This window comes from Telopea speciosissima, chromosome 6 (genome assembly GCF_018873765.1).
Source record: "Telopea speciosissima isolate NSW1024214 ecotype Mountain lineage chromosome 6, Tspe_v1, whole genome shotgun sequence".
Taxonomy (NCBI): Eukaryota; Viridiplantae; Streptophyta; class Magnoliopsida; order Proteales; family Proteaceae; genus Telopea; species Telopea speciosissima.
The window spans coordinates 27,599,644-27,626,136 of NC_057921.1; the positions used below are offsets into that span (position 1 = coordinate 27,599,644).

The 26,493-nt window shown below is 40.4% G+C and overlaps 1 protein-coding gene across 2 annotated transcripts in view; it reads left to right on the top strand.

Moving 5' to 3' along the window:
* Positions 1–26,493, top strand: part of LOC122665375 (protein SPIRRIG-like) — a 67,442-nt gene that overhangs the window by 35,484 nt on the left and 5,465 nt on the right. The window contains exons 9-15 of one of the 2 annotated variants that reach the window (XM_043861508.1): positions 4,867–4,981; positions 5,251–6,422; positions 6,695–7,403; positions 7,487–7,589; positions 8,065–9,182; positions 9,283–10,933; positions 11,032–14,076. In XM_043861508.1, coding sequence (XP_043717443.1) covers positions 4,867–4,981; positions 5,251–6,422; positions 6,695–7,403; positions 7,487–7,589; positions 8,065–9,182; positions 9,283–10,933; positions 11,032–14,076 — 7,913 coding nt within the window. The remainder of the gene's footprint in view (positions 1–4,866; positions 4,982–5,250; positions 6,423–6,694; positions 7,404–7,486; positions 7,590–8,064; positions 9,183–9,282; positions 10,934–11,031; positions 14,077–26,493) is intronic. The other variant, XM_043861510.1, reaches the window with a different exon arrangement.

Genomic DNA, 26,493 nt, shown 5'->3' on the forward strand with positions numbered 1-26,493 from the left:
CATCCCTTTTTCAACTGTGTTATTTGCAATCCAGCCATTCCCCTATTTGACTACCTAATTGACCCTTGAAAATTCTGGTTTATTACCAGTTTGCCCTTTGGATTGGATTGCATTTAAAAATGGATTTCAACCAAATTACAGCCATGCCATCCTTTTTCCAACTCCTTTCCCTTCCAATAATTCTAATTCCCTTCATATCCCATACCTTTGGTATTTACCCATAACACCTTTGGAAATTTTTGGTAAATTACCATTTTGCCATTCTTTCCTTTTTACCCATAACCTTTGGAAAATTTTGGAAAATTACACTTTTGCCATTATCCATTTCATCATCTCCATTATTTGTCCACGTGTACTACTCCACATGAGGGGGAGATTGTGTACAATTACATTGCCGAACTTGCAGAAACTTGCAGACATTGCAAAACTTGCAGAACCTTGCAGCCATTGCAGAACATTTGTGCAAAACATTGAAGATCAGTTTTTTCCATCATTGCCATTGGGTATCTTTAGTTATTGGGTTGAATTTGCCGTGAGGGGTAGATTGAAGTATTGAAGATATTTTGGGATCTTATTTGGATGCCTATTTGAGGATCTACAGTTGGGTTGGTTTAGGTTTTTCCGATGTTTGCTACCCTATTTGTTTATCTTTAAGATTTTATGTTACTGTGACGATCCGAGATTCATCACCGGACAACTATTAAGATCGATGAAAGCTGCCTTTTTTTGAAGATTGTGTCTGCCTTTGTTAAGATCGATGCTTCTCTCTATTTTGAAAAACGATTCTTCTCAAGCTTTGCAGAACAAATCTGTCCCGGTTTGCTGATCAAGTCTGTCCATGTTTTGAAGATCAATTATTTCCAGTTCTTGAAGATTTATTATGTTCAAGATTATTTGGGAAGCTGTTTCATCCTATTTCGTTATTGGGCATGCGTGCTTTCTATGCGCCAACTTGAGGGGGAGTGTTAGAATGTTTGGAGTGTGTGCTCTATGGTGGTTGATTGGAGGTCTCTTTCTGCTCACTGGAGTCTACGACTACTATTCAAGACTAGTGTAGCATTTATTTTTTTCTATTCTTATTGGTCCAAGTTGGAGCTTTCTTTTGATATATGTATACTCCAGCTTGAGGTAGAGTGTTGAGATATGTAACCCGATAAGGGTATTTTATCTGTTTTGTTTACTTGTTCCCCAAGTTTACTTGTACCCCAAGTATACTTGAACCCCAAGTTTACTTGTCTTTCATGTTTTAGAATATTATAAATAGAAGGCTTGGGATGGAGTTCTAACCATCCAAGCTTGTTTTCTCTCAACAGCTTCTTCCATCTTCTCTTCTCTCTTTCTCCTCTCTAAAGTTTTTTTTGGGTGAATAAAAATTTCATTACAAAAAAGGAAAAGAAACAACAGCCCTCAAATAGGAGGGAGGAAAACAAGAACCAACAGCGGAAGCTCAAACAGGGGAGCCCGCGGGAGTAAGGGAGATAGAGGAAAGACCCCAGGATACAAGAAGTCTGTTTCTTGGGGTGTCAATACAAGAAGAGGGAGCAACCGAACTAAGCTTGGATTTAATTTCAAAGGAGATGGAATCCCAAATCTGGTTCTCCTCTCTAAAGTTACTGGTTACGGGTCCTAGGTTTTCTGCTTACACACACACACACACACACACACACACACATACACACACACACACGTGAGAGAGGATTGGGTATGCTTCTAGCTTTCGGTAAGCTAGTGGCATACACCAATTACAGGGCTGGACATAGGAGGGCAAGGGGGTCTTTTCCAAAGGGGGGGGGGGAGGAGAGAGCATGTCACACACACACACTCACTCACACATATATATATATATATATATATAAGAAATTTATATAGTTAGTTAGATATTTCTAGTTTTTCGAATCAAATAAATAAAAATGTCCTCTCATTTGCTGCCATTCAAAACAGCTGGTCGCATTCCTTGCAATCCTGTCTTTCTTTCAGCTAAAGATTGTTATCAACTGGTATGAGAACCAAGGTTGTGCAGATATGGTAGTGAGACAATCGTATACATAAATGGTTGCTGATATGATTACTGCATTAACGCATAGGATTGTCAAGCATCGCAAGATTGAACCTCTATATGTAGATGTTTGGAAGATGGTGTGGTCTCACAGGCAGAAGTCGCCTATATATATATATAAAGACTAAAATTAGAACTCCTAATCACAATCTAAAACTGAAACAGAGTTTGAAACTAAACTGGGCTCCAATACCTCTCAACAGCCACTAAAGACCCCTGGTAAAAAATGTAATGTCCTAATTACTCCTACTGGAACTGGAGGCCAAATTTACACCTGGTCCTCCAGAGCTTGGGCTTCCAAACTGGGTCTTTTTTGTCTAGCTAGGCCATTGCATCTGCATCATATTGTTTGCAGCCTATCATCATGTCCACTGGACATTTTTGAACTGTAGGATTCTCTCATCCTTTATGACACATAATGTGGTATACATTATTTAGGCGACCCAAAGTGTTGGAGGGCTGCCTATGCCCTTAGGCGACAAGGCACACTAGTATTTTTTTATGTAACCATTACATCTAGTATAGTAACAATATAATTATGTTTACAGGCTATGACATTACAACAATTACAACAACAATACATATAGAATTTATGCACTAATTTGCCACTATATCTAGCAACATCATTACATCATTACAGCAATCACATTATGTTAGAAACAACGTTATTTAGAGGGGGAGAGGGGAATGTAAGTAAAAAAGAGAAGTGAACTAGTGAAGTTTGATTTTTTTCTTAATTAATTAATTTATTTTTGGTATTGAATGATCCCATGCTTCTCAGTTATTCACAAACTTGTACACAAGCCAATAAAAATGTGAGAAACAACATTATTTAGAAGAAAAAAAACGTAATAAAAAAAATTAACCGCCCAGGGACCTTGGCATCCGAAGGCGCCTACCTTGTTAAGTTAGAATAAGGCGGGCAACTGCTCAGCCCTTGGAAACCCACCTAGATTCCTAGGTGGCGCCTAGGCGATACCTTGACAACTATGGTGGTATTATACAAACAATTTTCTTGAAATATTCCCCTTGTTATTCTATAATATCAACCATTTACTTTTGGGCACCACATGTAGGTCTTCTGCAAATGCATAAATATATATTTGTCAGTATTCATGCATTTCCCACCTCCAAAATGTTGGGAAACAGCCTCTCTGCGAAGCAGGGGTAAGTAAGGTTGTGTACATTATGACCCTCCACAGACCCCGCAGTGGCTGGAACCTCGTGCACTGGGTACGCCCTTTTCATGCATTTCCCATCTAATATCATGATTTCTAACATCAAACCACTAAAGATTTGGATAAATTCAGATTTATTTTGTTTGAGATGGTTGTCCTCCTTGAGGTTGGTCTGATAGCTTGATACTCTTTGAACTACCTTGAATCTGTGGTTTTATGTAAGGGTGTCAATTTGGTACCGAAACCGTGTATCGATACCGAAACCGCCCCCGTAAAACCGTACCAACCCATACTGTTGCAAAAACGGTACGGTACGGTATGGTCAAACGGTATTGACCACAGTACGGTACGGTATCGGTATTAGGTACAATACCATCGGTATGTACCGAAACCGTACCGTTTTTAAGGGTATATTTGTAAACTTAAATAAATGAAAGTTGAAATGGTAGTTCGAGTGTTCAACACGCAATACCAATTCATGATGTAAAGGCAGCCAACCCATTGTGCAGATCGAGAAATTATATCCGACTATTATTATATTTATACATTGGTCATTGGGCAACCAACTTATTAAGACTGAATACTGAAGATGTTTTCTCACTTTTCTGTCAGACGTTTTGTGTCACTATCACATGTCATGAAATATCTATGCATTCAACTCTCAGACTTGTCACTGTCACATGTATTAAATATCTATGCATTCAACTCTCAGACTTCACTTTTTTACTTCACACACCCAAGCAGCAAGATCGTAATCCATACCGTTTTCTATACCGAATCCATACTGCTTTCCATACCGTTTTTATACCATACCGAAACGGTACGGTATCGGTATTGAAAATGATATTCTTAAACGGTATGGTACGGTATCGGTATTGGGTATCTATTTTTGGTACCGTACCGAAACCGTACCGTTTGACAAGCCTAGTTTTATGCGTGTAGAATGACCTAATCAAGTAAGAGAAGTACTTCCTCACTGGTATCAGATGGTAGATGTCAATTATGTTAGGGACATTGGTGAGGGTGATTCCTTTAGGGCAGAACTAGTCTCCCTTGCACAGGTTTGAAGCTGACAGTTTGAGAGAACCACAATAACTTTTAAGGTTAAAGAGAACTTGGCAACTCTGATTGGACTCCAGAAGGGTGGAGAATGTCGGGGGAGATTTTCTCACATTGTTTGCCAGATTCGGCCATTGATGTCTGCCTCTAGCTCCTTGGTTGATGAACCTGCAACATGAGTAGTTAGACTGGGATTGTTGTGGGGATTGATATACCTCTTTGTTGTTTGTGTTGGATTGTTAGTCTTAATGTCTGTTGTTCCTGTTCATGGTAATTGGTTTGTACCTATGAAATTTTTGCCCCATACTTCTTGTTCTACACTATTCTATATATTACCAATACATTTGTTATTTATCATAAGAGGAAAAACTTTAGGGACCTTGTTATTTCCTGGTTATAATGTTGCTAGTTTATCCTTGATATATCTATTCCATAATCTTATTGTCAACATTGGCTTCTTAATCCCTTACTATGGGATCTGTTTCTTGGTTTTATAGCTTATAACTTGATTCAGTATCCTTTTCATCTATAAGAAATATTTCTCACTTCATGGTTTCCTGCTGTTATGACCAGATAAAAGTTATTTTAATGGCTGTCAAGGATTTCAATCCTGAAGATGGTGACTCTGCATATACCATGGGCATTGTGGACTTACTACTTGAATGTGTGGAGTTGTCATATAGACCTGGTAAGTGCAAAATTATCTTCTTATGTGGATTGTTTGAAAGTGCAATAGTTTTAATGACAAAGATAAACTGTTGTCATGTGTTTGTACCAAATTGCACAGCCTTGCATGATTACCTATACTATCTTATACTCCCCCTCTCCCCCATTCACAAATCACAACTATCTTATCCATTCAATGCACTAGTTGTCTGAATTGATCTTTTGACCAGATGAAAGTAGTTATGGCTTAGAATTACTGCTAACTGGGGCTCAACTTATTTTGATGTGTAGAGGCTGGGGGAATCAGGCTAAGGGAGGATATTCACAATGCCCACGGTTATCATTTTCTTGTTCAATTTGCATTAATACTGTCGAACTTGCAGCAAAATCAGGGTTTTCAGTCTGTCCAATCCCAATATGCTTCCGAGGAAAATTCTGCTTCAGATGGTTCTTCTATATCTGACTCTTTCAGAAGACAGGATTACACAGGAAAAGTTTGGGCTGCCTCGCCACCACATCTTTCCCCATCATTGTCCAGGTTACTTGATGTGCTTGTTAATCTAGCACAAATTGGCCTAACTGAACACAGTATATCTGCTGGAGGTAAAGGCACCAAATCTTCACACAGCAAGGCCAGTTGCCATGGTAGAAGTCGTACATCATCTTCTGATAGGGTTGGTGATGAAATGTTGGAAAAAGGAAATGCCAAAATTAAAGATCTTGAAGCGATTCAAATGTTACAAGATATTTTTCTTAAAGCAGACAGCACTGAACTTCAGGCCGAGGTTTTAAATAGAATGTTTAAGATATTCTCCAGCCATCTTGAGAATTATAAGTTGTGCCAGCAGTTGCGCACGGTGCCTCTCTTTATCCTAAATATGGCTGGGTTTCCTCCATCATTGCAGGAGATAATCTTGAAAATTCTAGAATATGCAGTAACTGTTGTGAATTGCATTCCTGAACAAGAATTACTTTCACTTTGTTGCTTGTTGCAGCAACCAACAACATCTGAATTAAAGCATACCATTCTCTCTTTCTTTGTGAAACTCTTATCGTTTGATCAGCAATATAAGAAGGTGTTGCGAGAAGTTGGTGTTTTGGAAGTTCTCGTAGATGACCTGAAGCAACACAAGTTTCTCTCTGGTTCAGAGCAGCATAATCAACTGGAAAGGAAGTCCAGTTCAAGCAGCTTCAAGAAACACATGGACAGTAAGGATGCTATAATTTCTTCTCCCAAACGAATGGAATCTGGTTCTGGAAAGTTTCCTCTTTTTGAGACAGAGAGTACGATAGCTGTTGCATGGGATTGTACGGTCTCCTTATTGAAGAAGGCTGAAGCCAATCAATCATCATTTCGATCATCTAATGGTGTCACAATTATTCTCCCATTTTTGGTATCTAGTATCCATCGACCTGGGGTTCTCCGGATATTATCCTGTTTGATTATTGAAGATGTTGCACAGGTTAGTGGGCAATTAATTTTTTTTTCCTGGGTTACACTGCTTGATGGGTTAGAATTCAGAGGGCTATTTCAGAAAATTTCTTCTTTTACTTGTATTCCTGATCAATTAATGTGATAGAAGTTGAGAAGATTGACTTAATATTTCTTTAAATTTTCTTTTTTGGGTGATGGATCTTGAGTATCCTGTCTTTACCATAAATGTACTGTATCGTATCTTGATTGTTTGAGCATACCTATTCTAACTATGGATGATTGGATTTTCATTTTTGCCAGGCTCATGCAGAAGAATTAGGTTCACTGGTTGAAGTTCTAAAGAGTGGTATGGTTACTAGTGTTTCGGGTACCCAGTACAAGCTTCAAAGTGATGCAAAATGTGACACTTTTGGAGCCTTATGGCGCATCCTGGGAGTCAATAATTCGGCTCAAAGGGTCTTTGGTGAAGCCACTGGGTTTTCTCTTCTACTTACCACACTCCATAGTTTCCAGAGTGATGAAGAACCGATGGATGGTCAATCTTCTTTACTTGTTCAGATGAAGGTTTTCTCATTTCTATTGCGGGTTATGACAGCTGGAGTATGTGGTAATGCTGTCAACAGGACAAGGTTGCATACGGTTATATCATCTCAGACATTTTATGATCTTCTGTCTGAATCTGGGTTACTTTGTGTGGATTGTGAAAAGCAAGTCATCCAGTTGCTGCTGGAACTTGCACTTGAAATAGTACTTCCACCATCCAGTGTGCCAACGACAGATATTGTTCCGTCATCTGATTTGGTTGAGGCTGGGTCTGCTTCTTTTCTTTCAAGTGCTTCGTCAGGTTCTTTTAGTCCTTATAAGGAGCGGGTATATAATGCTAGTGCCATCGGTGTTCTGGTCCGCTCATTGTTAAATTTTACTCCAAAGGTGCAGTTAGAAGTGCTAAGCTTCATTGAGAAGCTTGCTCAAGCTGGCCCCTTCAATCAAGAAAGCCTGACTTCTATAGGTGCGAGGTGGAGAATTTTGTGATTAAAAAATAACTCTTAATGTAAATAATCCTCTTATTATTTACTATTTGCATGTGTTTAGGTTGTGTGGGCCTTTTACTGGAGACAATCCGCCCATTTCTTGCGGGCTCATCACCATTCCTCAGCCATGCATTGCAAATTGTGCAAGTTCTAGGTGCTTACAGGTAGCTACTTTTGTTCATTTTACTAGTATAGGTGGGAGAACTAAATGTCACAAGGCATAGTTTCATTTAATTATTCACAATCTGTCACATGGCAAGACATTGGTGGGTCCATGTGATACAAGGCCCCACTCATATCATTGGTAATCTTCGGCCCAAAATGAGAGTAGGTGCTCATAGTACCGATGTATTATTTTATAGCTTTTATATTTTTATCTTGTGGCAATTTCTTAGTTTATGATAAAACTATGAATCACTTCCCTTACTCATTTTGGGGAGGAATTTTATCAATAAGATGGTTGCATGGTCCCTCTATCTCATGGACTTGCCCATATGCCACCACATTGCAGGTTTTAAGTGCAAAGTATCATTAGGCATAATGACGTTTAGAAGCACTTTTTATTGATTTGTGTACTCTATTATCTCGTTATGGTTGCTGTGAAATTTGTAAATTGAAAATCATGCCTTTTTGGAACAGATTGTCAGCATCGGAGCTACGGGTGCTTGTCAGATATGTTCTGCAAATGAGAAAAATGAATTCAGGTCATATTCTTGTTGACATGATGGAGAGATTAGTTCACTTGGAAGATACAGCTTCCGAAAATGTTTCTCTGGCACCATTTGTAGAGATGGACATGAGTAAGGTCGGGCATGCTTCTATTCAAGTATCTTTAGGGGAAAGATCATGGCCCCCTGCTGCTGGTTATTCCTTTGTCTGCTGGTTTCAGTATCGAAATCTCTTGAAACCCCAAGCAAAGGAGCCAGAACAACCGTCCAAGACTGGCCCTTCTAAAAGGCGGAATTCTTCCAGTGCACAGAAGCTTGGAGCCCATGTTCTCCGGTTGTTTTCAGTAGGTGCAGTGGATGATGAAAATACATTCTTTGCAGGACTTTACCTTCAAGATGATGGTGTTCTAACTCTTGCCACTAGCAGCTCCAGCTCGTTGTCATTTTCTGGGTTAGAACTTGAGGAAGGAAGGTGGCATCACCTAGCCATTGTTCATAGTAAACCTAATGCATTGGCTGGACTTTTCCAAGCTAGTGTAGCATATGTATATGTTAATGGAAAGATGAGGCACACCGGGAAGCTGGGGTATTCACCATCTCCATTTGGGAAGTCATTGCAGGTAACCATTGGGACACCTGCTACTTGTGCGAAAGTTAGTGAGTTGTCCTGGAGGCTCCGCTGTTGCTATCTTTTTGAGGAGGTGCTGACTGCAGGTAGTATATGCTTTATGTACATTCTTGGTAGAGGATATAGAGGGCTGTTCCAAGATACAGATCTTTTGCAGTTTGTTCCTAACCAGGCCTGTGGTGGGGGTAGTATGGCAATATTGGATTCATTAGATGCTGAATTACCTTTATCATCCAATGTACAAAAGGTTGACAACACCAGCAAACAAGGGAACCCTAAGCCAGATGGCAGTGGAATTGTTTGGGATCTTGAGAGACTTGGGAATCTCTCATCACAGCTTTCTGGTAAGAAGCTTATATTTGCATTCGATGGAACATCTTCGGAAGCTTTTCGAACATCTGGGAGCCTATCCTTGCTCAATCTAGTTGATCCATTATCAGCTGCTGCTTCCCCTATAGGGGGTTTGTAAACTCTCAACTTCCTTTTCTGATCTAATTCATTTCTTTTTCCTCAGAAAGCCGAGTTCCTAATAAATCTCCATTTATTTTTTTTCTTTTTCAGGTATACCCCGATTTGGTCGTCTTCATGGGGATATTTATATCTGCAGGCAATATGTGATTGGGGATAGCATCCGGACTGTTGGTGGAATGGCCATTGTCCTGTCTCTTATTGAAGCTGCTGAAACTCGGGATATGCTGCACATGGCTCTGACATTACTTGCTTGTGCACTTCATCAGAGTCCGCAGAATGTGCGAGATATGCAAGCCTACAGAGGGTACCATTTGCTTGCGCTTTTTCTGCACCGTAGAATGTCATTGTTCGATATGCAGTGTCTTGAGATCTTTTTCCAGATTGCTGCATGTGAGGCTTCATTTTCTGAACCACAGAAGTTGCAGGAGACACATATCATTCCCTCCTCTGCTGGATCCATTCATGATGCCAACTATGAGGATCTTACTTTGTCAAAGTTTCCTGATGAATTTTCATCAGTTGGATCTCATGAAGATTTTGATGACTTTTCTGTACAAAAAGATTCATTTAGTCATATTTCAGAGCTTGAAAATGCTGATATGTCTTCAGAACCATCAAACTGTATTGTTCTCTCAAATGCAGATATGGTTGAGCATGTTCTGTTGGACTGGACCTTGTGGGTGACAGCTCCTGTTTCTATTCAGATTGCTCTACTTGGATTTCTCGAGCGTCTTGTATCCATGCATTGGTACAGGAGTCATAACCTTACAGTCTTGCGCCGAATGAACCTTGTCCAGCATTTATTGGTGACCTTGCAGAGGGGTGATGTGGAAGTTCCTGTGTTAGAGAAACTAGTTGTATTGCTTGGGGTTATTTTGGAGGATGGATTTTTGGCTTCTGAACTGGAGCATGTGGTCAGGTTTGTGATTATGACTTTTGATCCACCTGAATTGACACGACGCCATCAAATCATCCGAGAGTCTATGGGAAAGCATGTCATTGTACGAAATATGTTGCTGGAAATGCTTATTGATTTACAAGTGACCATAAATTCAGAAGAGTTGCTTGAGCCATGGCATAAGATTGTTTCATCCAAGTTGATAACATATTTTCTTGATGAATCTGTTCATCCTACCAGTATGAGGTGGATCATGACTCTTCTTGGTGTTTGTCTTGCATCTTCTCCTACCTTTTCACTTAAATTTCGCATCAGTGGAGGTTATCAGAATTTGACACGTGTGCTTCCAAGCTTCTATGATTCCCCAGAAATATATTACATCCTCTTCTGTCTAATATTTGGTAAGCCTGTTTATCCAAGATTACCAGAAGTCCGCATGTTAGATTTCCATGCCCTTATGCCAAATGATGGAAGTTATGGAGAACTCAAGTTTGTGGAGCTGTTGGAATCTGTGATTGCTATGGCAAAGTCGACATTTGATAGGTTGAGCATGCAGGCTATGCTTGCGCATGAAACTGGTAACCTTTCACAGCTGAGTGCTAGCCTTGTGGCAGAGTTTGTAGAAGGAACAACAGACATGGCGGGGGAACTTCAGGGTGAAGCCTTGATGCATAAAACATATGCAGCACGTCTGATGGGTGGGGAGGCAGCAGCCCCTGCTGCAGCAACTGCAGTATTGAGATTCATGGTTGATCTGGCGAAAATGTGCTCTCCTTTCTCTGCTGTATGCAGAAGGGCAGAATTTCTTGAAAGTTGTATAGATCTTTATTTCTCGTGTGTTAGGTGTGTTGGAAGTCTTGTGGTTATGGATATGTTTTATGGATTCCTTCTAAAGTTTGTTAGGAAAAATGTTGCCTAAATGTATATTTGTGTGCTTGTAGGGCTGCTTCTGCGGTGAAGATTGCGAAAGACCTCTCTCTAGGAATAGAAGAGAAGAATTTGAATGATTCTGATGACAACCACAGTTCTCAGCATACATTCTCCAGCTTGCCTCCTGAGCAGGAGCAATCTGTGAAAACTTCCATTAGTGTTGGTAGCTTTCAACCTGGACAGGTAAGTTCAAGTTCTGAGGATATTCCTGAACCCGAGAATTATTTGGTTGGTGATAAAACAGAAGGTAAGACAACTGTATCCCAGAGGGATTCAAGCAAACAATTCATTCGAGAAGATGGCCAGGCTGTACATGGTTTTGATGGTGAAAGTGTTGATCAGATTTCTACAGTTACTTCCAGCACTAATGAATTTAACTTCCAAAATGTAAATGGAATGGCAGATTCAGCTTGTTCTGGATCATTTACCATAGTTGATTCTCCCATTTTGTCTGAAAAATCTAGTTCTAAAATTCCACTCATACCCTCTCCAACCCCGATGATTGCTCTGGCTTCTTGGATTGGCAGCACAGGCAATACTGAAGGAAAATCTCCAGTAGTTGCTACTCAATCCATGGGTTCTTCTGTGTCTATGGGTGAATATGATGCATCTCAAGATTTAAGATCCAGTTCTCAAGGTTCATCTGCTGCGAACACATTCTTAGCTGTAAATCCAAAGCTTTTACTTGAAATGGATGATTCTGGTTATGGTGGTGGTCCATGTTCGGCAGGAGCTACTGCTGTTTTAGATTTTGTGTCAGAAGTTCTAGCTGATATTGTGACTGAACAGGTGAAAGCTGCACAGGTCATAGAGATCATTTTAGAAAATGTTCCTCTGTATGTTGATCCAGAAACTGTGTTAGTTTTCCAGGGCCTTTGCCTAAGTAGACTGATGAACTTCCTTGAAGGGCGTCTGTTGCGTGATGATGAAGAAAATGAGAAAAAACTGGATAAGAATAGGTGGTCTGTGAACTTGGATACAATGTGCTGGATGATAGTGGATCGTGTATTTATGGGTGCTTTTCCTCAGCCAGGCGGTGTACTGCGAACTATGGAGTTCTTGCTATCCATGTTACAATTGGCAAACAAATACGGTAGAATTGAAGAAGCAGCGCCTATGGGAAAAGGACTTCTATCGATAACAAGAGTGAGCAGGCAGCTTGACACATATATACATGCACTTTTGAAAAATATGAACCGCATGTTCATGTACTGTTTTCTTCCCTCGTTCTTGGCCACAATTGGTGAGGATGACCTTCTTTCATGCTTAGGCTTTCAAATGGAATCAAAGAAGAGTTTATCTTCAAGCTCTTCACAAGAGGATTCTGGAATTGATATCTGTACTGTCTTGCAGTTATTAGTTGCTCACAAACGAATTGTATTCTGTCCAAGCAACCTGGATAGTGACCTAAATTGTTGTCTTGTTATAAATTTAATCTCTCTACTCCGTGACAGAAGACGAAATGCACAGAACATGGCAGTGGATGTTGTCAAATACATGCTGGTACATCGACGTGCTTCATTAGAGGAGTTGCTTGTATCTAAACCTAACCAAGGACATCATCTCGATGTTTTACATGGTGGTTTTGACAAACTGTTAACTGGAAGTACATCTGTATTCTTTGAATGGTTTCAGGGATCAGAACAGGTGGTTAATAAGGTGTTGGAGCAATGTGCTGGTATTATGTGGGTGCAGTACATCTCTGGATCAGCAAAGTTTCCTGGGGTGAGGATAAAAGTGATGGAGGGTCGTCGCAAGAGAGAGATGGGGAGAAGATCACGGGATACTTCAAAACTTGATCAAAAACACTGGGAGCAGGTGAATGAGCGGCGCTATGCTCTTGAGTTGGTTCGTGATGCAATGGCAACTGAGCTGAGATCTGTTCGTCAAGATAAATATGGTTGGGTTCTCCATGCTGAGAGTGAGTGGCAAACCCATCTCCAACAACTAGTACACGAGAGAGGAATATTCCCCATGAGAAAATCCACCTCTCCTGATGAACCTGAATGGCAACTTTGTCCCATTGAAGGTCCATACAGGAAGCGCAAAAAGCTTGAGCGTTGCAAATTGAAAATTGATACAATTCAAAACGTTCTTAGTAAACAGTTTGAACTGGAGGAAGCTGAGCTGTCTAAAGGGAAAAACGAGAACAACCTAGATGCTTCTGAAACTGATTCTGGATCATTCTTTCATCTTATATCTCTTGGTTCCAAAGAGAAATGCTTTGATGGTGGTGATTACAATGAGTCTCTTTTCAAAGAAACAGATGGTGTTAAAGAACGGGATGCAGCTTCTGCTAGGATTGGGTGGAATGATGACCATTCTGAAGCAAGCCTTCACTCTGCTCTAGAGTACGGTGTTAAGTCCAGTTCTGTTTCTTTCCAAATAACTGATAGCATTCACGGGAAATCTGATCTAGGTTCTCCAAAGGAGTCCTTTTCAGTCACAATTGACGATACAAAAGTTACAGAGGATAAAGTGGAAAAGGAACTGCTTGATAATGGTGAATATCTTATTAGACCTTATCTGGAACCTCTTGAAACGATACGGTTCAGATATAATTGTGAGCGTGTCGTTGGTCTTGATAAGCATGATGGTATTTTTCTTATCGGGGAGCTCTGTTTATATGTTATAGAGAATTTCTATATTGATGATTCTGGGTGCATATGTGAGAAAGAATGTGAAGATGAACTCTCTGTGATTGATCAGGCTTTGGGTGTGAAAAGGGATGTTACTGGTAGTATGGAGTTCCAGTCAAAATCATCTTCTTTGTGGAGCACAACAGCAAGGTCTTGGGCTGGGGCAAGGGCATGGGCATACAATGGTGGTGCTTGGGGAAAAGAGAAAGTGTGTACTAGTGGAAATGTGCCTCATCCTTGGCGTATGTGGAAGCTTGATAGTGTTCATGAGATTTTGAAACGTGATTACCAGCTACGTCCTGTTGCTGTTGAGATATTCAGTATGGATGGATGTAATGATCTCTTGGTTTTCCACAAAAGAGAGAGAGAGGAAGTATTCAAAAATTTGGTTGCCATGAATCTTCCAAGGAACAGTATGTATGTATTTGAACTCGTTCCATTTGATTGTTTACTGTTCGTTAATTTACTTCTTATTCTATTTATCTTGTGATTTTGCAATGCTTTATTTTGGACAACTTTTGAGCAAGATATTGGGCTCTATGTTGAAATACATATGCTCGTAGGATTTAGTATACTTTTGTTTATGGACAATGCTTGATAGCTTTTGTATAAATGTATGAGCTGCTAAAATTGAGTTCCTCCTTATTTGTTGTCTTAACTCAATTTCCTGTAGTTATTGCTAAGGTATTAAAGTTCTTGGGGGGTCCTGCAAACAAGTGTTAGTGCCTTGTGTTTTTTTATTGATTTCATGCCATCATTTCACAACTATGGCATCAAATCATCTCATCATGAGCTTGATGACTCAAAACTAGTTCAAAACTTCAAACAAAGTGCAGAAACAATGACCGTCCCTTTAGTTTACTCCTAATAAGCTGAAAACTGTTCTGGGCTGGTTGTCAGAGATCAGAATTTCCTACGCTGCATCAAATGACCCAGATGTTCTGAATATTTTAGTCATAGGCATCCTGGACTGTGGTAGTATGGTAAGCTGTTTATGGTAAAGAGTGCTATAGAGTGTTCTGAGCGAAAGTGGAGAGCAAAAAATAGAAATACAGAAGTCTCCCTACCTTCAAAAAGTAATTGTGGTATCACGGTTAATGCTGCACCTAGCTAAGTTTAGGTCTTGATTTCAAACATAAGAAGTTTTTCTATATGTACTTTGTAAATAATAAAAAAGAGAAAAGTAGAAGGAGAAGAGAAGAGAAGTGGCTGTAACCTTGGGAGTCATAACCTTGTGTTGAGACTGCCCACTTCATTCAATAAATAGAACTAACCAATACAAGGACAAAGTAGGAACTAACCAACAAATAAATAAAAATGTGACAAAACAGTTCTTAGGGAAATCATGACTTGTGCCTAGCGCTAGCCCTGATTTCCCTCCCCCTTATTCGATTACTTCTAAGGTCTAACACTCCCCCTCAAGCTGGAGCATAGATGTTAACCATGCCCAACTTGTTACAAATATAATCAACTCTACCACTTCCAAGAGACTTAAGTAAAAACATCTGCAAGTTGTTTTCCTGTGCGACCATGACTTGTAGAGATAATTCCTTGTTGTAGCTTTTCTCGAACAAAGTGACAATTGGCTTCAATATGTTAAGTTCTCTCATGGAACACTGGATTCGATGCAACATGAATAGTAGCTTGGTTATCACACCACAACTACATAGGAGACACTCTCTCAAACCCAATTTCAGTCAACAACTGCTTTACTCACATCAATTCACAGGTGACATGTGCCATGGCTTGATAGTTGATACTCAGCCTTTGTGCTAGATCTGGCCACAACTGTGTTTTTCTTGCTCTTCCAAGAGACAAGGTTCCTTTCAACAAAAGTGCAGTAACCAATAGTTTATCGCCTATCAACAAGAGATCCAGCCCAATCAGCATCACAAAAACCTTCTGATGATTTTGGGAATTGTGACTTTTGTTTATGAGACACAGCCCACCTTTATTTATAATAATGAGTAATGAAGTACAAAGACAATAAAGCCCCTAGGGCAAAACAATATAAACCCTAAGGACAATTCTACCCTTATACCCCATATTACAACACTCACCCTCTTGTTGGAGCATAGATATCACACATGCCCAACTTGCATACAAGAGGACAAAAAATTTTACTACTTAAACTCTTGATGAAAACATCAGCCAACTGGTCTCCACACTTGACAAATGGAGTGCAAATCAGTCCTTGTTCTAGCTTCTCTTTGATGAACTGACGGTCAATCTCTACATGCTTGGTTTGGTTGTTCTGAAACGGATTATTGGCAATACTGATAGCAGACTTGTTGTCATAATAAAACATCATAGATAATGATGTAGGAAGATCCAAGTCTTTCAACAGTCTCTGGAGCCACATTAATTCACAAATTCCATGGGACATGGCACGAAAATCGGCTTCAGCACTTTGCTGGGTAACAACAGTCTGTTTCTTGCTCCGCCATGTGACCAAATTTCCTCCAACAAAGGTGCAATAACTGGAAGTGAACTGTCGATCATCAAGAGAACTATCCCAATCAGAGTCCATAAAAGCCTCCACTCGTAGATGATCATGAGGAGAGAACAAAATTCCTTTACCTGGGGCAGCCTTCAAATACCGTAGGATACGGACCACAACATCCCAATGAGAAGTATATGAGTCATGCATTTACTGACTGACCATACTGACGACAAAGGCTATGTCTGGCCGAGTATGGGAAAGATAGATCAGCTTCCCAACCAACCTCTAAAACTTCCCTTTGTCCACAGGGTCACCTATTTTATTAGAGAGACGAGCATTTGCTTCAAGAGGAGTATGTGACGGTTTACACCCCAACATGCCAGTCTCAGATAACAAGTCCAAGGTGTATTTCCGTTGAGAGTGAAATACTCTTTTGGTAGAACAGGAGTAGGCAACCTCAATTCCAAGAAAGCACCTTAATGGGCCAAGGTCTTTGATCTCAAATTCCTTCCCAAGATGTAATTTGAGACGAGCAATTTCTTCAGTGTAGCTGCCCGTGACTACAATATCGTCCACATAGACAATAAAAATAACAATTTTGGTTCCAGATCTCTTGATAAAAAGAGTGTGATCAGCATTGCTCTGGGTGTAGTTGAATGAGACCATTGCATCAGGAATCGCTGAACCAAGCCCTTGAGGACTGCTTAAACCATACAAGGCACCCTATTGCTTGCACACCTCATGAGTCTCCAAATTGGCAAAACCAGGAGGGATATCCAGATATACTTCTTACTCTAGTTCCCCATGGAGAAATGCATTTTTCACATCTAATTGTTGCAACTCCCATCCGAGATTGACTGCACATGACAAAATAACATGTATCGTGTTCATCTTTGCAACAGGAGCAAAATTTCTTGGCAGTCAAGACCATAGGTCTAGGTAAATCCCCTAGCAACCAACTGGGCCTTGTATATATCCGCAGTATCATCCGAATTCTGTTTGACAACAAACACCCACTTGCAGCTGACTGTCCTTTTTTGTGGAGGAAGAAATACTGAATCCCAAGTGCCATTTTTCTATAGAGCATGCATTTCTTCCATCCTTTTTGCCTTCCACTTTGGATCTCTAAGAGCTTCCTACCAGGTTTTAGGAAGAGAAACAGAGGACAAAGGCGTAACAAAGGCATGGTATGAAGGTGAAAGAGACTCATACGAAACAACCTGAGAAATGGGATGTTGTGTACAAGCTCGAATTCCTTTATGGACTGCAATGGGAAAATCTAAAGAAGGATCTGAAATAATGGGAGATGCTGGATCCAATATAAAAGGAGCCAGTGGATCTGGAGCAGCAGCTGTGGTAGTGTCTATTTGCGTCCCACGAGCATGTTGACGAGTGTAGGTATGAACAATGGGTGGATCAACATCAAGTTGAGTTTCCCCTTGGATGGGAATGGGAGACTCCCCTTGTATAGAAGGCATAGGCATATCAAGCATATTAGGCATATGAGGCACTTACCAAGTCACCCCCTTGACGAGATGCCGGAGAAAAATATGGGACAGCTTAATTGAAAACAACATCCATAGTGACATACATATGGCGGGTTGGAGGATAATAACAATGGTAGCCCTTCTAAGTAGGAGGATGACCAACAAAGATGCATTTCAGACCTCACGGCTCCAATTTACTAGGATGCTGATGGTTCCAGGCATAACAAACACATCCAAATACCTTTGGTGGAATCATAAAGGCACTGAAACCTTGGAGAAACTGAATATGAAAGCTAAAATTGAGAACACGAGTAGGCATCCTATTGATTAAATATGCAGCGGTTAAAACAGCCTCACTCCAATAATGTGATGGGACATTCATTTCAAAACCAGGCCGCGAGTTACTTCCAATAAGTAGCGGTTCTTGCATTTAGTCACCCCATTCTGAGCAGGTGTGTCAGCACAACTGGTTTGATGAAGAATGCCCTAAGATGCAAGATATGCCTGAAATGCCCAATCTGTATACTCCCTTCCATTATCACTATGGAGAATTTTAATCTGGGCATTAAACTGGGTACGCACAAAATTATGAAATAATTGAAAACAGCTGAAAACATCGCTTTTATGGTGCATCAAATAAAGCCAAGTGCAAAGGGTATGGCAATCAATAAAGGAAACAAACCATTTATAACCAAAAATGGAAGAACACCGGGCAGCATAGTTCAAGAACTTGCCGAGATCTCGGTAATATCTCTCTTTTTGAAAAAGGCGAGACGAGACTTAAGGCGAAATGAAATATTACCCCAACTCGGTTGAGATCTCGGCTCGAGATTTCGGGTTGACCGAGATTTGGACCAAACTTACCTTTATAATGTACATATCTTGACTGAGACAGTAGAGATCTCTCCAGAACTCGACAAAGAAGTGTACATTTGACCTGATTTTTGAAGATTTTTTATGTTGGTTTATGATAGAGATATATGTAATATGTTAAGATTGATTTATTGTAAACTTTTACATTTGTAATGTTTATTTAAGTTGTTTTATATTAATTGTATGATTTGATTGCTTTCAATTACTAAATTATATGTAGAATAGGGCCTATTAGTACGTTGTTGCATATTGACCTAGAGTCCAAAGTGAAACTCCTATTTGGACTTTGTTTTTGCAAAATCTTATAAAAAGCCAACAAATGCACTAGAAGTTGGAAAGAAGGTGCTACTCATAAGATAGAGAGAGGTAGAGAACCATAAAGGGTGCAGAAACACCTCAAATATGCATCAAAGAGAAGTCACAGCAGTTGTAGTACCCAATATAGGGCCGAAAAAGGCACCAACAGGGGCTGGAGAGGCCCAGGAAGACGTGGCAGCAAGCAAGCAGGGCCTTAAAAGGCCATTGACAGTGGCAGGCGGTAGCCGGAGGAGGTCTGGCAGTGGCCTGAGAAGGGCCAGCATGTGGTGGCATTGGGAGACTGATATGATCGGCACAAAAAAGGATGCCCTAAAGGAGGGCAAAAAGGCAACTGGTGGTGGCGGTGATGGTACACGGTAGGGCGGCAGCGACAGGTAGCATGGTGGTGGTTAGTGGTCAGCAATGGTTAGCATGGTGGTGGTCAGTAGTCAGCAATGGTTAGCATGGTGCGACATGCATTAACACATGTTTAGTCAACCATGCTGAACCAAGAGGCTGAAGCCTCGGCGGTGGTGGTAGTGGCGGCTGACTCTAAAAAAAAATCCCTAAAGGGATTGCGCTCTAATACCAATTACCAAGTTGAGAGAAAGAGAGAAAAGAGAATGATTTGGCTTGTCATTGAGACAGAGCCACCACTTTATTTATACTCTTGAGAATATTACAAATATTATATGATTGCACCATCACGCAATCACACAATTAACACATTAAACATGTGCATAATGAATCTAGACACTAATGTACCTAGTTACATTAAACACTTTACCAAGAGAACCAGACCATAAGAGAACTGAACCGAACCAATCTTCAACACTTCAACACTTAGGAACTGGATGACAAGAAATAGTAGAAAGGCAAAAATGAAAAGTAGGGGACAAACCAGAGTAAGACACAAAATTAGAAATGGGTTGTTGAGTGCAACACTGAACACCCTTATGCCTAGCAATAGGAAAATCAGGTCACTTATCTCAGGATCTACAGACGAAGAGGATGAGGCAAATGACGGAGAGACAAGGGGTGTTGGGCCGTCCTGAGGGCGATGATAATAAACCTACCGAACCACTGGTGGAGGAGGCGGTGACGGTGCTGCAACTGGTGGAGCCTGCGGAACCAAACGGTGCACGACATAGATTGGGAGATTATCATTCAGTTCAAACACAACAAACGAATCATCTGGATAGGATGTGGATTCAAAGAAAGATACATCAACAGTAACAAAATATTTTTGTAATGTAGGAATAACACCGATATCCTTTCAGGGTACGTGAGTAACCAAGAAAGATACATTTAAGATCTTTGGGATCCAACTTTGACAAACCTGGACAATGATCACGAATAAAGCACACACGCCAACAAATACAGGGAGAAAGAACAAATAACGGTTCAGAAGGAAATAACAAGGGATGAGGAATACCACGCAGTAAAACCGAAGAAGGCATGCGATTAATAAGGTAGCATGCGGTCAAAACAGCATCACCCCAAAAATACTTGGCCACCTTCATTTCAAATAGAAGGGACCGAGCAACTTCCATCAAATGTCTATTTTTCTGTTAAGCAACACCGTTTTGTTGAGGGGTATCTGAACAAGAGAATTGATGAATAATACCATGGGCAGTCATTAACTGAGAAAAGGGGCAGAAAAATATTCTTTTGCATTATCAGTATGTAAGATTTTGATAGACAGATAAAGATGGTTTTGAATTTCAACAACAAAAGCACAAAATATAGATAACAATTCTGAACGACTTTTCATTACAGAAATCCAAAAAAAAAATGTAACAAAGTATTTAAAACCCAACTTAGATGTTTAAAGGCTAAAGAAAGCATTTAGAAAGAATGTAACAGAACAAGGACCCCATACATCAGAATGAACTAGAGCAAAAATGTACGTAGACCGTTTATTGGCACAAGGGGAATAACTCACACGATGAAGTTTCCCAAACTGACACGACTCACAATCTAAACTAGAAAGAGAACGAAAACTAGGATCCATCTTACTCTCAGATTGGCCAGGCTAGGTGGGTGGAAGTACATCCAAGCTCTTAAAATCAGCAAAGTCCTGAGTTAGAGGGCGACCCTTCAGATCAAACCGATAAAACTCCTGGGACAACTCGTAGATACGAGAAAGTTTATTCTGTCTAGAATAAAGGACTGTAGAAATAAGTGAATGGCTTGATTGATCAATGAGATCAGTCAAGCTCTCTATTTATAATAATAATAATAAAAGAGATTACAAAGGGAAACACTGTTTACGACACTGTTCACGTGAACAGTGTCACAACCCAAATATAACTCTAATTCTAACTAGTTAAATAGAGCTAGAATAGAACTAGGAAAGGGAAAATAACTAAAATAGAAATAACACCCCATGGGTCGATCTTATATCATGGATCGACCCATGTCACACGTAATACCCAAATACCCATATTCCAACACTCCCCCTCAAGTTGGTGCGTAGATATCAGTCATGCCCAACTTGCACACTAGTGGTTGAAAAACTTTTCCACTTAAGCCTTTGGTGAACACATCAGCCAACTGTTCCCCAGATTGCACATAAGGAACACAAACCGTCCCATTATCCAGATTCTCCTTGATAAAGTGATGATCAAATTCAATATGTTTCGTCCTATCATGCTGCACTGGATTATGGGCAATGCTTATTGCTGATTTACTGTCGCAGTAGGGTCGCATAGGCAGAGTAATAGGAATACTCAAATCTTGTAACAAAGTCTTGAGCCACAATAGTTCACAAATACCAAGAGCCATAGCTCTAAATTCAGCCTCTGCACTAGAACGGGCCACCACTGTTTGCTTCTTGCTGCGCCATGTAACACAATTTCCACCCACAAATGTACAGTGACCTGTGGTGGATTTTCGATCATGGGAACCAGCCCAATTTGAGTCAGTATAGGCCTCAATCTGTAGATGATCATGACGAGAGAATAATACTCCTTTACCAGGAGCCGACTTCAAGTATCTCAAAATCCTGAATGCTGCTTCCAGATGATTAGACCGGGGATCATGCATAAATTGACTGATAAGACTAACAGCATAGGCAATATCAGGTCTAGTGTGAGATAAATAAATTAGTTGCCCAACTAGCCTCTGATATCTCCCTTTGTCCACCGGTTCACCATCAGTGTCTCGGAAACGAGCATTTGCCTCAATGGGAGTATCCACAGGAGAACAGCCTAACATGCCAGTTTCAGAAAGAAGATCTAGAGTATACTTGCGTTGAGATAAGAACAGCCCTTAAGAAGAATAGGCCACTTCAATCCCTAGAAAATAGCGAAGTATGCCTAGTTCCTTAATCTCAAATTCCTTGGCCAAATAATTCTTCAACTTGGAAATTTCAGCAGGGTTATTTCCAGTTACAATTATATCATCGACATATACTAGGAGGAGAGTAATAATGCTGCCCGATGTCTTGATAAATAAAGTGTGATCTGTATTGCTTTGTTTATAACCAAATGTCAACATCTGCCATCAAAACGACCAAACCATGCACGTGGTGATTGTTTGCACCATACAACGCACGCTTAAGTTTACAAACCTTGCCATGAGTTGTAGCAGATGAGAACCCAGGAGGGACATCCATATATACCTCTTCCTCTAATTCACCATGGAGGAAGGCATTTTTAACATCAAGCTGCTGTAGACTCCATCTTAAGTTCACAGTACAAGAGAGAATTACCCTGATAGTGTTCATTTTGGCAACAGGTGCAAAAGTCTCCAAATAATCTATCCCATATGTCTGAGTAAATCCGCGAGCAACCAGCCTTGCTTTAAAACGATCAACAGTTCCATCAGCTTTTTGTTTAATTACAAAGACCCACTTGCAGCCAACAGTCTTCTTTTGTGGTGGAAGTGTGACAAGATCCCATGTACCACTCTTCTTTAGAGCTAGCATTTCTTCGATCATGGCCTCCTTCCACCTAGTATCTGCAAATGCCTCCTGCCAAGTCTGTGGTATGGAAACAGAGGGTAAAGAGGAAACAAAAGCATGAAATGATGGGGATAAAGATTCATACGAAACAACCTGTGATATTGGATGATGCGTACAAGACCTTTTTCCCTTTCTAAGAGCAATGGGTAGATCAAGTGATGGATCAGAAGTAATAGGAGAAGTAGCAGCATCTAAAGGATTAGAAATATTACCAGAGGAGGTGTCATTCGATCCTGGGTCAGAGGACAACTCTTGGTCTGGTAATGCTGCAGTGGTGGGCTGTTGTTGCCCTTTTTTCTTTCGATAATACTGTTGTGTGAAATCTTTCACTGGCTGTACCTGTTGCTCCCCTTGAACATCATTATCTAAAGCTACATGATAGTCATTAATAGGTTCATGTAGAGGAGGAATGGGAATCGACACTTCTTCTAGAGTAGGAATGGACGCCCCCTGAAGAAGTGCTGAAGATGGAAAGAAAGCCACGGCCTCATGAAAAACGACATCCATGGAAACAAAAACACGACGAGATGTAGGATGATAACATTTATACCCCTTTTGGGTGGAGAATAACCAATGAAAATACAGCGGAGACCGCGGGGATCAAGTTTGCCATGGGCATAGTGGTTTCGAACAAAACAAACACACCCAAAAATTTTGGGAGGAATAATATAAGAAGAAGACCCCTTCAAAAGATCAAGAGGAGATTTATAGTCAAGTACCCGAGAGGGCATCCTATTGATAAGATAAGCAGCTGTTAAAACAGCCTCTCCCTAGAAATGAGAAGGAACATGCATTTCAAACATAATAGAGCGAGCTACATCAAGAAGATGTCTATTTTTGCGTTCAGCCACTCCATTTTGGGGTGGAGTGTCAACGCAACTGGTTTGATGAATAATACCCTGAGTAGCAAGAAATAGTTGAAAGGCTCCATCTAAATATTCACGACCATTGTCACTCCTGAGCGTTTGAATGGTAGCTTGAAACTGAGTTTGAACCATGCTATAAAAGACTTTAAAACAGGAAAAAACTTCACTCTTGTGTCGCATTAAGTAAACCCAAGTGGTGCGTGTGTGGCAATCAATAAAGGTGACAAACCACTTAAAGCCAGAAATAGAAGAGGTACGTGAGGGACCCCAGACATCAGAATGAATCATAGAAAAAGGCTTAGAACATCTTTTATTTGAACTAGAATAAACAGAACGAGTTTGTTTTGCAAAAACACAAGCCTCACATAATAAAGAGTGAGGGTTACAATGCTGAAATAAAATAGGAAAAATCTTATCTAAGGTTCCTAAAGGTGGATGGCCCAGTCAACGATGCCATCGGTGCAATTCAGATAAATGATGTTCAGCAGAAGTAGCAGTAAGAGCCTGGCCAAACATAGTAACAGCATTACAGATAAGATCATCGTCAAGCAAGTAGAGACCACCACGCATTTTACCAGCTCCAATCGTTCTCTCTGTCCCCAAGTCCTGAAAGACACAATATGAAGGATAAAAAATAGCTTTGCAATTGAGATCAGATGTCAAACTACTGATAGAAAGAAAATTAGAAGTTAACTTAGGAACATGTAAAACAGAGGACAAAGATAAAGAAGGAGAACAATGGATGGCTCCCTTCCCTGAGACAGAGGAAAGAGAACCATCGGCTATTTTAATTTTATCTTTGCCTGAACAGGGAGAATAACGAAAAAATAAATTGGATTGACCAATATGTGGTCATGGCTCGGAATCGATTATCCAAGGATGAGATAATGCCGAAGCACAATGACCAAAGAAAAGAAATACCTGGTTTGGAGAAAACAAGGTTCGATTCAGAAGAGGGAACCACAGTCGAGGTAGAGGCAGGTTCAGATGAAGAGGCGAAGGTAGTCATCATACGACGAAAGGCAGCAAGTTCCTCTGCAGAGAGTGTGGTAGTAGGGGCTGTTTCAGTAGCTTCAGAAAGATGGGCCTGTGTGCCACCACGACCACGGCCACGACCACGACCTCGACCACGACCACGGCCACGGCCTCGACCACGACCACCACTACGACCATCAGAAGAGTCAGATGGCCGACCATGTAACTTCCAGCAAAAATCCACAGTATGTCATTCCTTTCCACAATGAGTACATTTAAGAGGTTCTTTCTCAGACGAGGAACGTGTACTAGTACTAGAAGAGCTACCTCTAGAAGAAATTAAAGCAGATCTCTCGGGCTGTGTAGTTGGTAACATGGTGGAACGACGAGTATCTTCCAATTGTATCATAGAGTAGGCTTGCTCCAAAGTGGGAAAAGGTGAACGACTCAGAACTTGAGACCGAAGCTGATCATATTCCACATTAAGGCCAGTCAAGAAAGTGTATACTCTGAATTTATCCTCCCTAAGCTGAAATTTGGTAATATCAGAAGGACAATCAAGTTGAAAGTTATCATAATAGTCAAGCTCTTGCCACAGGCTACGGAGTTCACAGTAGTATTCAGATAAAGTAAGTTCACCCTGTTTGGTTGCATGGATTTTTCGTTGAATGTCATAAACTTGTACATCATTCTCTACCTGGGAATAGGTACCTTTAGCAGCTTTCCAAATTTTTGCCGCTGAATCAAGTAGTGTATAGCCACGGGCAATGGATGGAGTCATTGCACTGAGAAGAAAAGCCATAACAAGAGAGTTGCTGGAACTCCATTTGTCTTGTAATGTACCAGCTTCACTTGGTTTGACAGTGGTACCATATATATATATCCCTTATAGCCCCTTGAATCAATGGAAAGAAACATTTGTGTAGACCAAAGTAAATAATTAGTGCCATCGAGCTTTATCGGGCTGACTAGAAAAGAGGGATAATCATGATGGGTCCCTTGTGTAGAAGATTGGCCAGTGTTGGTGGTAGCAGTGGATGCAGCTGAATCAGGCATACTGATAGAACTTTAGTAACCGAGAAGTGCAGGAAATTGCAGAATATTCTGCAATAGGTAAATAGGCAGCAGTTCTTCAAAATAAACTCTGCAGGTTGTATAAATAAACAACTAGAGTGTTGTCAAACAAAGAGAAGCTGCAGATTTGTATACAGAAAAAAAATCTGCTGGTCTTCAAAAAAATACTGCACTCCTGCAAAAAAATCTGCAGATCTTCAATAAAAAAGCTGCTGCAGGTTTTCAAAAAATTGTAGGTCTTCAATAAAAAACTGCTGCAGGTCTTCAAAAACAAAGAGGAAAGGAGTCTGCAGATCTTCGCACAATATGGATTTGCAGGTCTCGAAAAAAAAATTTTGCAGGTCTTGAGAAAAAAAATCTGCAGGTCCCGAGAAAATTTTTTTCAGGTCTTAAAACATCTGCAGGTCTTGTAAATAAAATTCTGCAGTGCTTCAGTCTTCAAACATGGAGAAAAAATACTGCAGGTCTTCGAGAGAGATAAATCTGCAGGTCTTCAAGAGAAATAAATCTGCAGGTCTTTAATCTTCGAGAAAAAAATCTGCAGGTCTTCTAAAATAAAATCTGCAGTTCTTCAATCTTCAAACATGGATCTCATTGTGCATGGAGATCATAAAATAGGATAAAGTAAAGGAGGTAAACTCTAGGGCAAGTACTAGATCATATTTAGATCACCTCAAAGTACTGCCCCCATGAAATAATGGAAACGGGAGAAGGGAAGAGAGAAGGAGGGTCTCGGTTGATTTAGGGTTTTAGGGTAATGGGTTAGTTGATCTAGGAGAGATCAATTGTGGAGGAAGACGATGGAGGAGAGTAGAATTAATTTCTCAGATATTGAGTTTAGGCTCTGATACC